The following is a 13259-nucleotide window of genomic DNA, read 5'->3' as shown; positions in this document are numbered from 1 at the left end:
TATTACTCTACTAGTTTGTTTTAATTATTAATACAAACATCGAACACAAAGAAAAATTCCTAAGTCTGACTAGTTGGTAGTGTGGTCCTAGTTTGGTATGCAGAAGTATAATTTGATTCAGAATTTCATGTGCCATTAATTTTCATCAAAATTATGAGTTGTGCACAATTGTGTTGTAAGAGACAAATTCGTGTCTTTTCAATTTTGTATTTGCGCGCATGCTAAGTCTATTGCTCTCTTCTATATTATGAGTAGTATATCTATTCTTTGTATGTGTATTGATCGCATCGTGACCGGCAGCAAATCTACACCAATTATGGCGTCGTGCTTTTTGGAACGTTCTAAGTGGTTCGGTTATACTTATTTACTGGTCTAAAAAGTTAGCTGACGTAAAATCCGCAGACATATTGGTGTTGTTGTATGTATACGCAACTAACATGAGTGGTGGAAATAGAACTGTAGAACAGTCGGACGCATTAGGGCCGATGACGGAGGAAAGCATCGAAGAGGTTCCCGCCAGCGCACACGATGTGAAAGATATCCTTTATCATACTGCGCGCTGGCGACCACAGCGTACCTCAGAGTCAGCTCGCTAGAATTTGATTCCATTCCACTAGCGATTACGCATTCGAAATGTCCAGGGCGGCGCATTCAGGCTGACTCCGGTGCATTCCGACGTAAAACATTGGATTGCGGTGCATACCGGCGCCCCCCGCTGCGTTATCGTCGACCTCATCGTCACTTTCCAACAGGAGAAATGCGCTGCGATACTCCGAGGTCGGTCTCAGAGCATTCAAATTTATAGATACCTTATCGAAATAGCATATACAATAATAAATTTAATATCATATTCCGGACGGAAGTCTACTGTTTGTGCTGGCCCTAAGCGCATTTACGCACTGCATCAGATGCGTATTGGTTCCGAATCTGAGACTATATAAATCTAGAAAACTCGGACCCAATTCGGATGTCCCTCGTGCTCTAAGTCCGATTCGTATCCGAGAAAATACCAATATCGCTTGTACGCCAAGAAATAAAATGATACCTGTAACATTTCGTACCGTCTTTTCTCGGATTCGGAACTGAGGGTCTACACTCGATCTCCGTCCGACATCCGTCCGAAACAATTACTGCCAAATAAGCAATACTTGACCAAATGAAAAGACGCGTGATGCGAATGAAGCTTCACACTGAATACTTGTCTTTTAATTTTGACGAATATTACTTATTTGACAGTAATTGTTTCGGACGGATGTCGGACGGAGATCGAGAGTAGACCCCCTGATATGAATCGGACGTAATGCGCAAACGCTCTTAGGGGATGCAACCAAAGAATATCTTCAATAAAAGTATTAAGTACTAAATACGATGACCTCGGTGGCTCAACGATTTGTTCCGGGTTCGATTCCACGTAGGATAATTTAGAAACGAACGATATATAAATTGGTTATGATCTGGGCGTTATGGGTACCCAGTGTCCCAGTGTGAATCCTGTTACTCTGGTACCCACTTTGCAGGGATTTTTTTGAATTCCTTGTCCGGCACAATAATTTTTATTTACTTTATAAACATGTATAAAAATAATGATACAAATACAACAAAATACTTGCTTTTGTAGGACAAAGTACAGGAAAATATTTTTTCTGTATTTGTAAGTAACGAAAATGCAAGTTCCCATTGGAGGATTAAAAGAGACTAAAGCTTTTTCCAATATCTTACAGGAGCGACCCGTTTTAATATTATATAGGACTTATAAGCATCGCTTGAAAATTCGAAAGACCAAGACTTTTTTGGAAGTAGACTTCCTTGTGAAAGAGTTCGACCAGGGTACTTATTTCTGCCTCCAGCGAATGAATGATGATTTTATTACTCTCATAAGGCTTACATAATATGACAAAAATACAGAGTTTTAGCAGAGAATAAAAATAATGAGAATGGTCACTCTCCGTTCCTCCTTAGCTTTAGATACCACACCGCGCCCCTCATATTGACGGCCACACTGACGGAATGGCAACAAGGCCGTCAGCGAGCTATTCGTTAAGGAAGATTTTGATTGTTAAATTTCGAATTGGTATATTATGTGATTTCATAACAGATTGTTTAGAGATTTATATTTCAGTAAAAGAAAATATTTTAGTGTACGAGAATTTGTGGGGTAGTGTTATTCACCTATTAAGTATGATGTCTTTTGTTTAAACTACTTATTTGACTTTATTTAACTTAGCCGGTGTAATTTACTATTGTTTTAATACTTGTTAAATAAAATTATCAGTATATACGTAATGATCATATTATTTACATACCTATGTATAAACATTCTTTTGATTGCTACTTTTAGTTATATTACTTACATATACAATTCATTCATTTGATCTTACAAAGACACTGTGCACGTTAAATCAGAAATAAATATTTCAAGGAAGTGGTGGATAATCCTATCACTTCACGCACACGTTAGCGTGTATGCAGACGTCGCCGTCGTCTTGCTGTACGTAGTAGTAGTAGGTAAATAAATTTCTACTGTTGTATGGAGTGTCCGGGGTGTGGTTTTAGAGTAATGTGAGCATTATTGCGTTCCGGCTGAGTATGATAGGTGCAACTGAAGCTACAGCTCAATTTATATCCCAAAGTGACGTGCGCTGCCACCCAGTGCCCCTCAGATCTTTGCGATTTAAAAACTTGAAGGGCACGGCAACTGCTATGGATAGGCGTGTCGCTTACCGCCAAGCACACGACTTAGTATTCATAAAAAAGTACCTTTTTATTTCCGTTTAAGTTTTTCTTTGCTGATTATTTCCTATCAACTTATAAATAAAGATTAAATTCGCTAAGCAGGAAGTAACTAGACCTTCGGTTGCATCAAAGTAACTCAGTCACTCTGGTTATTTATAGCCTTGTCAACCTTATGCAGCACGAGAGACCGAAAATGTATTATTTTGTGCAGATTGTAATACCATTTTGGTTGTAATGCAAGGTTGAAAACGTTAATAATATTTAAATTCGCAACTTTATGTAAAGCAATATGTATTTAGTTTCGAATATATACACCGGTTTCCAGCTATTCTCCACATGTACCTCTACAGCAAAGGAAGTTTAAAAAGTCGTATACTATAAATAATGTCTTTATAAAATATTCTTTACACTTCTCATGCTCTAAAAGTACGTCAATATAGACTTACGTAGCGGGAGTAAAGTGCATCATTTAATTCATTGGGAGTAAAATATATCTAGTTTGCTTCGAATTTTTGCTACCTAGACCTAGCTCGAGTTTGAGCCAAAAGATAGTGAAACAGCATAATTACAACTAAAACAACACTTAACAATAACAACAAAAACATAAATAGTTATTGGTTATGCAAGCCTGGAAGTTGTTGTTTGACGCGCGTGCTTGTATTGAAACCTGAGCAAGCGGAGGAAGCTAAGATTGAACCACGAGCGAAGGGAATGATCCAAAAATAGATTCCTGAGCGAAGAGAGGGTTTCAAGGCACGAGACGCAAAACAACTCTGCTGCCGAGCGAAACACACAACATTTCACCTCACTATAGCGAGGAAAATTGTAGATGAAAGAAAAACAGTTGAACTATATAATATCAGTTTTTTTAATTAAAACAAAAAGTTTCTCTCCGATGCGTTCCGAATTTATACCTCCTCATTAGTATTCTTGCTTGTACTTCTATTGTGTGATTAAGTGATTATTGAATTTATTTTAGTTGTTCGACGACTTAAAATAATTTAATAAACACAATTAGTTATCATTGTCAATTAATGTCAACAATAATAAAAATAAAATATACCAATGGATTTATATTACATAAATAAGTAATGTACATATGATCGCGTAGTTGAACGTGGCAATATCTTTTTTTCTACGAAAGAAAAATTTAGATGCACCACATCCATCCATCGTCAAGCTCGAATTTCGAAAACCTTTTCCACGCTAGCATGCAAAAAACGATTTTGCGCGCAGATTTTTAATGAAAAGCATAGTGAGGTGAAAAGATGATTGTTATTTAACATTATAATAATTATTCAACCTACAGTTTCACAGAGATCGCTCCGCTGCGGAAATTCAATAAAAAAAGTGCTTGTTTGTGGACTTTTCATTACGAAAATGTTACGTTCTAAGACTACGCTCGGTTTTAGTTCCGTGTCTTTTCCGCATTGACGGTGGCGCCATATTATTTTCCCGCGTTAGTGCGTTTGTGCACAACTACAAATTACACTCAAACTCACGAGAAAAATAAATGTAAGTCATACAAATGTTTCTCCCGGCCCGGGAATCGAATTTGGGACATCTGCGTGGCAATCCAGAGTGTTCACCATTCGGCCGTTAAACTTTGTCAAAAACCAAGTGCCACAATATTTATATGATAAACTTAAAGAAATAGTTCATGATGAGAGATTGCGCAATATGGGCCTCCGGCTCAAAATGTCAAAACTATCTTTGTCTGCTGCCCGGGGTTGCACCAAACATTACGCTTCTAAAATTTGGAACGACCTGCCTTTTGTTCGAACGGCAGCGTCTCAAACACTACCAACTTTGAAACATAAGTGTTTTTTTTTCTGTGGCTGATTGAAAAGCCATCTCGGGACACAGGCTGTCCGAAGTAGCTAGTGTTTGTACGTCGGTTGTGTGTGGTATTGTACAATTTCAATTACTTATTATTCAAATAGATTTTTTCTTTGTATAATAATTGTGTAATTGATTGTGGTGTTGCAATTTTTTGACGGCCCATTAACAGCGAGGGCTATGTAATTAGCATAGTCCTCAGATGCTGAGTCATGGACCCTTTTGACCTGCTTTTTTAATTTAAACTTGAATTTGTTATTTTTAATTTTATTTTTTTCTTCTTTGTTTAATTATGCATATTATGTATAATTATAAATTTATGTATTTTGCACATTGACTTACAATTATATGGACGTCGGGTCCGCGCTAAAAAGTGTCCGCACTTGTAAGGCGCTAAAATCGTATACAGAGCGCCAAACTCCGCTTTAGTCTTCATTTGTTCTACTGACAGCGCGATACTGCGATGACATTACAATTTAAATTTCGAATAGGTTGACTTGGGACATTTTTTTCGTGGTTTTTGTATTAGACCCGTCGTCCATTTATTTGTAAGTCAATGATTTTGCATGTCAAATGAAGCCGATTTTATTTATTTATTTATTTTATGCATAGTTATAAAACTTTTCTTCTAAATACACTATTGCAGCAAGTTTATCTAAATTAAGTTTGGAAAAATTAATGATATTAATATCAAGTCCAAGCTAATGTAGATGGCGTGCAAACATTGTGGCCTCAGCACGCAGCGGCAGCGTTGTGACACACGGTTAAGGCCGGTGTCATTACCTAATGGTGAGAAATCGATAGTGAACCAATTGGTATCCTTTGAATTGACTAGCATACTTAATAGCATGCCTAATGTAGAAAACTACTATCGATATGATCACCAATTTGTTCATTTTTACAAATCGGACATGTTATACGGAGACGTTGGCCGGTAGGGCCCGTCTGTGTAATTGAGTACTTTCGGGGAAAGTCAACCTCTTTGATCACACGTTTAGGCAGAACAAAGATGCTAAATTTAAACCAACACAGTTTGTTTGTGTCTCGATATCAAAATTCAAAATTTTGTACGTTTGGTATTCTGATAGAAGTTAAGAGTAATGAATTGTCAGGGGCTAGCTATTCGACTGCCACATTATTTTTTTTGTATTCTTTATTGGCGAGTCGATGGCACATGTACGGCGTAGTCTGCTAATTATTTGATATTAAGAAAACACATTTTATTCGAAGACTAAAATGTAGATTACAGGAGACAAACATTAAGATATGCATACTAATAATTTCCATTGTAGTTTTAGTAAGACACCTGCGATGTTAGTCATTAAGTATATGTCATCAGTGTCATTTCATTGATACTCTATTGAGACTCAATTCCCATTGCAACTACATTTTAGCAGAATAACAATTATTATCATAATTGCAATAAAATTTCAAGGGAATTACAATCACAACTGGTTTCAAGAAAATTAGCATGCTTGCTCTCATTGTCTAAAAAGTCGATCGAATTTTGAATTTCTATCCATCTAGTGAGTCTGCTTTTGTAGCAAGTCAGTCCCGTCATCCACAGAGGATGGACGCGACATTGCCCTTTAGATTGTTTTTCTTTCTTTGTCATTACGATTGAAACAAATATCGAGTCTGTCTCTCAGTGGCAGACAATCCTGACATACGTCTCTTGTTTCCTTCACGTGCATTATTTTTTCTTCTTTGAGCTCCTGTTTATTGGAATGGTAGTATATTGCAGGATTTAACCTCTCTCAAGACACGACACTCAGCTGTTAGGAGCAAGTTGTCACTCTATTCAAGGCATCCTTCACTACGTTTACCTACTCCTGGTCCAAAACTCGTCTACACTAGCTGTTATCGGTTCTTTTGCTGACTTTCAAAGGTTGTTGACTTTCAAATGTCACTGGACTTTGATTCTATGACATCAGTCATATAAATCAAGTCTATCTATCTATCAAGTCTCGTTTCGAATTCTACTCAGTGCTTCGAATGTAACAGTCTTCCCACCAGGCGCACGACTCGTTCGTCCCGTCACTTGGTAATAAAAAAGTATATAGGGAAATACTTTGCTTGGTACCCATTCCTCAGATTCTTGCCTCCAAAAAGTTATAGTTACAGTTACTTCCCAGTTCCTGACTAAACTAAACTGGGACTAAAGTGTGGAATAGCTGACCAAAAGTACCTACGTGCTCCTAACCAAACAGACCAACCTCTATACTAGTGAGGATACTGACCACTTTTCGTCACTAGTCATCACAACTCACTAAAACGACTATTTATTCGTCATCATAAATGGATAACCACAATACGGTATAAATTACATTAAAATAAATCATTTTATGGCATTTCTTTTCTGGATGACGTGTTAAATGCGGTAAAACAAATATGATTTATAGTTTTTTAAGTGAAATAATACGTTATTCATTCGGTTATTACAAAATGTCTCACTGCAATTTGTAGCAATATCATTAATAAAAGTAATTTTGTTCTTAGATCTTATAATAATTTATCGTCGATATGTTTTGGTGGGGCATGTATTCGAGTGGTATTATGAATTAAATCTTTTCTTTTTGAAAATATGTGTATTTACGTGATACAAGGAAGTATCTATTTGAGTAATCTGATTATGGCTTATGCTAGTAGCATGGACCAATAGTTCAAGAAAGTGCTAATCGTGAAGACTTGGTAATCGGGTACCTATTGGTACGTCAAATGTCGCGACGAGTACGACCACATAGCTATTTTGTAACTAATTTGTTTTGCAATTTATCAAAGCCACTCAAATTTCTAGGGACAACAAAGAAATCGACTAGATGGCGCTTATTGCACTGAGTTTTATTGATAGTGCCGGCTATTGTTTTATTTTGTTTAGGATTAGCGCTATCTATACATATTAAAAATCGTTATATTGTATAGACATTAGTTTGTAACACACAATGCCATCTATAGATTCCTAAAAGTTAACACGCATGCAAATTGTGCCTTATCTGCATATTACGCGTATGTGTATGCTTGGCTACGCTACGGAATAATTCTTTGGGGACAAAGTACAGATGCGCATGAGCTCTTTGTCCTCCAAAAAAAAATGTCTCCGTATTATTGTGAACATCCATCAAAGAGAAAGTTGTAGACCACACTTTATTAAAGAGAAAAATGTTAACACTCACGTCCCTTTACATAATGGAAGTAGCATTGTCTGTTCGTAACCAACCACAATATTTTGAAATTAATAAAAATCCTCGTCGCCAGTATAACCTGATCCTCCCTCCACCTAAATTAGAGATATACAGAAACAGCCCATTGTATAGATCTATTTTAATATATAATAAAATTCCAATATTAATTAAAAAAGAAAATAATATAAACACTTTTAAAAACAAACTTAAACAGTATCTCGTCCAAAAAGCATACTACTCTATAAATGAATTTTTATCAGAAAATAACTCACGGAAAGCTCACGTCTTTAATAATTAAGTGTGAAGTATAATAATTTAATTTAATTTAATAGTTAGTTTTAAGTCTCCTTGCTACACCCTGACGGGGTCATGTACCATACAAAATTTTATTATAAGACCTTTTTTATGTACATGTGCAACTTGGAAATAAATAAATAAATAAATAGATACGCACATTTGTCAAGTTCACAAAAGAAGTTTAGCTCATAATCAATATTTAAATATTATTACAAGGAAAAAAACAGAGTTCTTATATTTCAATTAATTGATATCCACATATTGACAGCCATTGACATAATATAAACTAGACGAAATTTTGACCTTTTTCAGTGTTACAATCCTAGAGAGATTAGCAGGTCCTCTTGAGTTAAACAAAAGTGAATTAAACAAACTTGAGTTAATCAAACAGTTAATTCTTAAGTTTACAAGTTCTAGGACGTAATCGATGGAAGCAAGAAATGTCAGTGTAGAATTTTGTTTTTGTTATAAGTGCTATGTTAATATATAAACTGCCTCCGTGGCCGATCGATTAACGTGCTGGACTGGCACGCAGAGGTCCTGGGTTCGATGACAAGTGGATTAGAATAGAACAGAAAGTTCATTCCCGGGCTGTGGGAGAATATTTGTATGGCCTTCATTTATTTATCTCGCGAGTTGTTTGTAATTTGTGGCTGTCTATATGTGTATCCATAGCATGCGCGATTTCCTAGTGCGTGGCTATGAGTATGTATTTGTTGTTTAAATTTCCTGTCATAATTAATAATTTAATTAAATTTTTCATGTCTATTCTTAAATTATAAGGGAGTCATCAGCCCTCGTTGACATCACTCCCACTTTAGTCCATAGGGATTAGGGAGAAGCTAAAATGCAGCGCTGCGCGGGCTCATCACCGTGTCAGCATATCATTGGTGCCATCATAAGCTGAGCGTCCTCTGCCTTTTTGTCTCAAATTATTTTTTTTTATATTTGCTTAAATTAGATTTTAAGAAAATATTGTAAAGAAGCAATAAATTTCGTATTATTATTAAAATATTATATTATTATTATGTATGACTTTAAATAATTTATAAAATATTAATTTTGTGTAGTCAGTAAATAACCGGACAACTGATAAACTTTTAACTTTTAATGTGTTTAATAAGGAAAACAATACTTCTTCATGAATACGAGGTTATCCAAGTCGTATATAGTCACCAAAGTCATAGTCAAGTCATATAGTCACGGCGTGTGCAGCAATGAAATTGGTAAACAGGACCTTGTTTATTGAGCATTCAGTGCTGTGCCCTTAGTAAATCTATATGTATGTCTACATATAACGTTTATAACCATCATATTTCCGTCTCCAAATGAAAATTGGCAGAAAAAAAGGTTTTCCACACTGTGAAATAGGTTTGCACATACTAGGCTTGTTGATGTAGAGCTTAATGAAACAGTACGCCTGATCACCGGCTATCTCAAGCCAACTCCCTTCAATATGGTATATCCTCTAGCAGGTATTGCATCACCATACGTGCGTCAGGATGTAGCATGCTCCGCGGAGAAGCACAAACAAGAGAGTGACAGTCGACACCCTTTATATGGCCCCGAAATTAGCCAAGCTCGCCTCAATTAAAACGTTTTCTCAAAGACATTCTTCGTGTTTATTTAGTTTTCTCACTGTTTGTCATTTTGAGTCATAAATCAGCATGGATAATTGGACGTAGTTAAGCAAAAAGGATCCAATCCACAAAATTATCAAAAAATGAGTTATATGTACCAAACGGTTCCTAAAGTCTAACCTCTTAGATCAGCAAAAGAAATCCAACATATAAACATAAATAAATATCTCTGGAGTTACATGCATTATAAGTTTTGAAAATAAAACAAGAGTGAGAAACACTTTTAAACTTCAAACTGCCACATCTCGAAAGCGATTGGATGTGCATTGGATCCTTTTTGTTTAATTACGTCCCATTATGAAATACATATCGGATAATTGTCAAGAACAATAAATATCTCGATAAGTTCGAACCCTCCTTGTAACTTATGCTTCAGGCACTTTTAATGTAAAATTTTCTAAGAACATCCTTAATAAAGTGGATGTTTGTACGCCTAAGTAAATATTTCCTCAAAGTAGGTAGGTACATACATCTTTATAATATGCGAGTGCCACACAAACAATTACCTATTTAAAATGAATATATTAATACTAAATAAATTATTTAAATTTAATTTAATTTAATTTCAGTTATGATTTTTGATACTGTTGTATTTTAAAATATTAAATAACAAAAATTATTAATTTCCTAATGTCATGAGAATAAGATAGTTTTTGTAAAAAAAAAGTTAAATACAATAATAACGTTTGTATAAGTAATAATAATAATAAATTTGTATAACTGTAACTATGGATTCGTAGGTACCTAGCATGGAGTATTATAACCAGAAATATAGACGAAATAAGGGCCATCCACCCCTGGCAACTCACCAGTCAAGTGGGCCTTATATCACTTCTAAATACCAACTCTCATTTGCACTGAAATCACAAATTAGAAAACTAAATTAGTACAGCGCTAACAACTGACCTATGTGTACGTCTCCGTATATTCCAAAAATATTCCGTATTTATCGTAATAAAGATAATATATCTAACTGTGGGAGGGTGTTCCATTCGGTGGTGTGAGAAAAACAGCAAAACACCTAATTACAAAAAAACGGAATCACTTTCATTGACAATTAAAATTTTTCAATTTTCGTTCATTATAGCAAAGCTCAAGTTAAACTGGTCGATTTGAAGTGATACAATTGACGACACCCGTCAATTCACAGTCAGTTGTCACCGTAATGATTTGGCAGAATAGTTTTCAAACAAATTACGATGACATTTCGTCCCTATTTCAGGTTATATATTCGATGGTACCTACGTATATGCTACGTATATTTTTAGTAGCAGTAGAGCTCCTTGTGAAAGAGTTCGTCTAGGGTAGTACTGCCACCTTACCTATTTCTTTCGCTAAGCAAGAATGTCAGCATTACTGTACTCCGGTTTTGAAGGGTAAGGGTGCTGGTGAAATTACAGGCACGTGGAACTTGTCAACTTACATCTCAGGGCAACTGACAAAGTGATTGTGCCCCTCAGATCTTTCGCAATTCAAAGCTCTAAGTGGCACTGTAACTATTATGAATAGGCGTGTAGCAGTAGTTCCCATTATGTCGTAACGTTTTATGTATCGTTGGACGACTGTCGCGTCTGGCCTGTTCCCATATCACGACTATCTGTCGTGACTGCATCGTGGACGTTTATTTTATCGTTGAACGACTGTCGTGTCTAGCTTCCCATTAGATCGTGACGACAATTTATCGGTTCACGGCAGTAGCCTCGTCGTTTGCATGACATAATCGTTTCAAACTGCGATTATCTATCGTCACATTTTTATCGTGACGTTTTATTTACCGTCGACGACTGTCGTTCTAGTTTTTTTTCCCCATTATTACGACAGTCTGTCGTCGTAACGTCAAAAACGCCGTGAACGACAGTCAATCATGTTTTACTATATATGAACAACTTCATTTAAATAAACATAATAATAATAATAATAATAACACACACACGCTCAACATAGCCACGATACTTTAAACTGCACGACTATCTGTCGTCACGACATAGTGGGAACGCGCCCTTAAGATTTTTTTTTTGGTTGCAGGAAACGGGGCGGTCAGTATCGGCCACCGGTTCTTCAATCAATGGCGTTTAGAGGATCATATTTTTATTATAAACAAAGGGGTTTCACAAAAAAGGATCAATAAAATAAGGGATGGGGATAGCAATAGTCTTCGCTTGCAAACAATACTGTTTTAGGAGCACAGGCTTTGTTGATAATTGACCTTGAGCTGCAATACTCAAAACTCTAAACACGCATGTCTACTATTCGGTCCCTTCTGTGTAGATAGGACCTATGGGATACAGCTTGGTAAGCTTATAGAGTATATCCACATATACACTGATACGCAATAAAAAACTTACATATTATGGTCATACGGCACGTCTCGCTACGAAATTAAATAAAATATTTTGCGACTAGGTTACATTTTTGGAGGAAATACCCATTTGCTATTTATGAAATTTCAAAACGGAAGAAACATTAACATATTAAAAACGTCGAATACATGACCTGCCTTAAGTTCATAGCGACAAATATATATATTATCGCTGGTTTGTTGTAAGCATATTATCTGCTTGCACTTGCTGTAACTTGATCATTACCTTTAGGTATTTGAATTAGAAAAAAATAATAGGCTTAGTACGTAATATATATAAAGAATAATAGTCATGGGCATAAGTATAGTGAAATTCTTTAAATTATTAATTGTTGATGCATATAGAGAAAAATCATGAAAATTACGTACTTAATGTATAAGATACTAATAATAATAATTTTGCAGACAATCATACCAATTACATTATCTCAAACTAAGAAATTCTCTATACAGTATGAGTACTAGAACAACGGGATTCACTCCATGGCATTTTTCAGAACACCCAGACAAGAACCCAGAAGAGATATTCTAATCCTTGCCCCGATTCGGAGATAGTTTGGGCATGAGTACTAAAAAACTGTTATAGATTCAATAACCAAGTCCAAAGGTTCGCTATAAAGAATTGTATAATATGTGATATTGCAAAACTGTATTTTTGGTATTGTATGTTTAATAAACACATTATTAATTTTGTTTCATCTTTCACCACATTGTTCAAAGAAGTGAAAAATACAGACATGCAACAAATTGAAATTATAATCAAATCCTTTATAACGGACGGCACAACACAATAAACTGAACAAAAATACTCACTTTTCCTTAAAAAAGTCGGAGATTTGGCTCATTTTCCAAAAAATCTGCAGCAGAAGCATCAACAGCGTATGGTTGATCCAGGTGTATAGCTTATAGCAGCTCTCCATGGCTCCTCTCTCCCACAAAAACTTCGATAGCGAAACTTCACTCATCCGTCACAAGTAATTTACAAGTGTAATTTGAAAAATGCGAATTCGACCGAATTCACAAGTCGAAATTCAAATCCAAAACCAACTTATCTAATTTCAGATTGAGGCACGTCTGACGCCAGCCGATAGCCAAGGTACTTTGCCGGCTTATCAATCGAATTGAGTGGGCAGAACGATAATAGCCGAGATAGTCTGAGTAGTACCGTCGAGTTTGACCGCGCTCAAGCACCGGTGCACGCGAACTGGC

General features: G+C 35.8%; 1 protein-coding gene across 1 annotated transcript in view; it reads right to left on the bottom strand.

Moving 5' to 3' along the window:
• LOC113227969 overlaps positions 1-13259 on the bottom strand; it is a 37078-nt gene extending 23819 nt beyond the window's left edge. Inside the window, exon 1 of the mRNA XM_026461080.1 lies at positions 12864-13259. Within this exon, the coding sequence (XP_026316865.1) occupies positions 12864-13015 (152 nt within the window). The 5' untranslated portion in view covers positions 13016-13259. The remainder of the gene's footprint in view (positions 1-12863) is intronic.

Source organism: Hyposmocoma kahamanoa, unplaced genomic scaffold (genome assembly GCF_003589595.1).
Source record: "Hyposmocoma kahamanoa isolate Upper Pololo Valley unplaced genomic scaffold, ASM358959v1 220, whole genome shotgun sequence".
In the NCBI taxonomy this organism is placed as follows: Eukaryota; Metazoa; Arthropoda; class Insecta; order Lepidoptera; family Cosmopterigidae; genus Hyposmocoma; species Hyposmocoma kahamanoa.
The sequence above is the reverse complement of the archived record's forward strand: the minus strand, read 5'-3'. Positions and strand labels throughout refer to the sequence as shown.